This window comes from Arachis duranensis, chromosome 2 (assembly GCF_000817695.3).
Source record: "Arachis duranensis cultivar V14167 chromosome 2, aradu.V14167.gnm2.J7QH, whole genome shotgun sequence".
Taxonomy (NCBI): Eukaryota; Viridiplantae; Streptophyta; class Magnoliopsida; order Fabales; family Fabaceae; genus Arachis; species Arachis duranensis.
In genome coordinates, this window is record NC_029773.3 from 4,041,237 (window position 1) to 4,042,824 (window position 1,588).

General features: G+C 24.9%; 1 protein-coding gene across 2 annotated transcripts in view; it reads left to right on the top strand.

Annotated features, from left to right (window-relative positions):
- LOC107472938 (putative disease resistance protein RGA3) overlaps positions 1–722 on the top strand; it is a 10,632-nt gene extending 9,910 nt beyond the window's left edge. The window contains exon 4 of one of the 2 annotated variants that reach the window (XM_021136269.2): positions 486–722. In XM_021136269.2, the coding sequence (XP_020991928.1) occupies positions 486–593 (108 nt within the window). In that variant the 3' untranslated portion in view covers positions 594–722. The remainder of the gene's footprint in view (positions 1–485) is intronic. The other variant, XM_052257284.1, reaches the window with a different exon arrangement.
- The last annotated feature ends 866 nt before the right edge of the window (positions 723–1,588 follow it).

Sequence of the window (1,588 nt, forward strand, 5' to 3'; positions counted from 1 at the left end):
TCAATTTAAAAGTAGTGAAGAAGAAGAAAGCAGTTCTTGTCAATTGTTTGAATTTCTTTTTAATAATCTTTCTAAATAAATACATCAAATCGATTAACATTATTATTATGCCTGCAGCACATGTCTTGAATTTTAGTTATGAATCTTAATATATATTACCACTACGTATTATGAATTATTGTATTGAAAACCCCAATAAGCTAATTATTATGTGAAATACAAAGAATGAATAATTCTTAACCATTTGAATATTGGTTCTACATTATTTAAAATGAGCACAAAATTTTATTATGACTGTGATTATAGGAGTTGATGCATGAATCTTTATTTTTGGATAGTGAGATACTTTTTTATTGTCAATATTGACAGAAAATGGAAATTTAGAAAATTATAAAACAATTTAATTGTATTTAGTATATATATGCATGGTTGAATTAAAGCTCAAGTTATTTTCATAAACACTAATCTATTGGCCTTTATTGCAGATTGATGAATATGACGATGATGATGATAATATTGTGATGATGATGATGATTTCTGATTATGAATATGATCGATTTATGATGATGAACATGAAGATGATGTTTGAATAAAAGACATGAATAAAGAAAAGAAATGATAATAATAGCATTATCTTTGTGTAATATAATGGTTGTGTTCTAATAATTGCTTTGTAATTGGCTACTCAGATCATGTCTTTAGCTACAACTACTTTATAAATGCTTTAATTTCTTCGGTGTTACAGTTAAAATTTTTAATCACATTTGATTGTGCATACAAATTTTACATCCAAGCATGCATTTTATTTCATTCATCCTTATTATAATTATAAAATAGTTAAATAAATGACTTCTATAAAATACATGTTATTTTGCTTTAGTTCTTGTAATTACTTTTCTTTTGATTCACTAAAACTTAATAGGAGTTTTTGGCGGATTTCTTCAATGAACGACAAACAACAAAACCACAAAATATATATATGACCACAATAACATCTGATCTAAGCTTAATAAGTAGCTTGGAAATTAGAGACTTATAAAATATGGCAAAGAATAATTAAAATAACAAAGGATTATTGAAATCCTGTTAATTAATATTAGTATATTTGTTAATTCAATTATGTTAGGTGTATATCAAAATTAACTACTAAAAATTAGTTTCTAGTATAAAATACATATTGAAATATAGAATAGTAAAAATACACATTAGAAATAAATTAAACTATATATATACCTATACAAAAATACATAGTGACTGATTTTAATGTATAAATTAAATAATAATTTTGTTAACTAGAAGACATTGGAGAATTGTATATTAATAAGCTGGTTTCGCTTCTTTGCTTCAAATGGATGTTTCTTCGGTTCTTCTTACTCCTTGAATTTGAAAAATTCAATGACATTTAGAAGACTCAAAATGCATGATGATGTACATGAACTTGCAAAATTAACAATGAAGGAGTAATTGGCCTCTGACAAATTCAACTATCTAAAAGTTTTCAAGTACTTGATATTAATGAATCATTCAAGTTGGAAGCTTTACCTAAGTGTGTAACATCTTAATTACCCTTAGCCTTATTTTATACCGT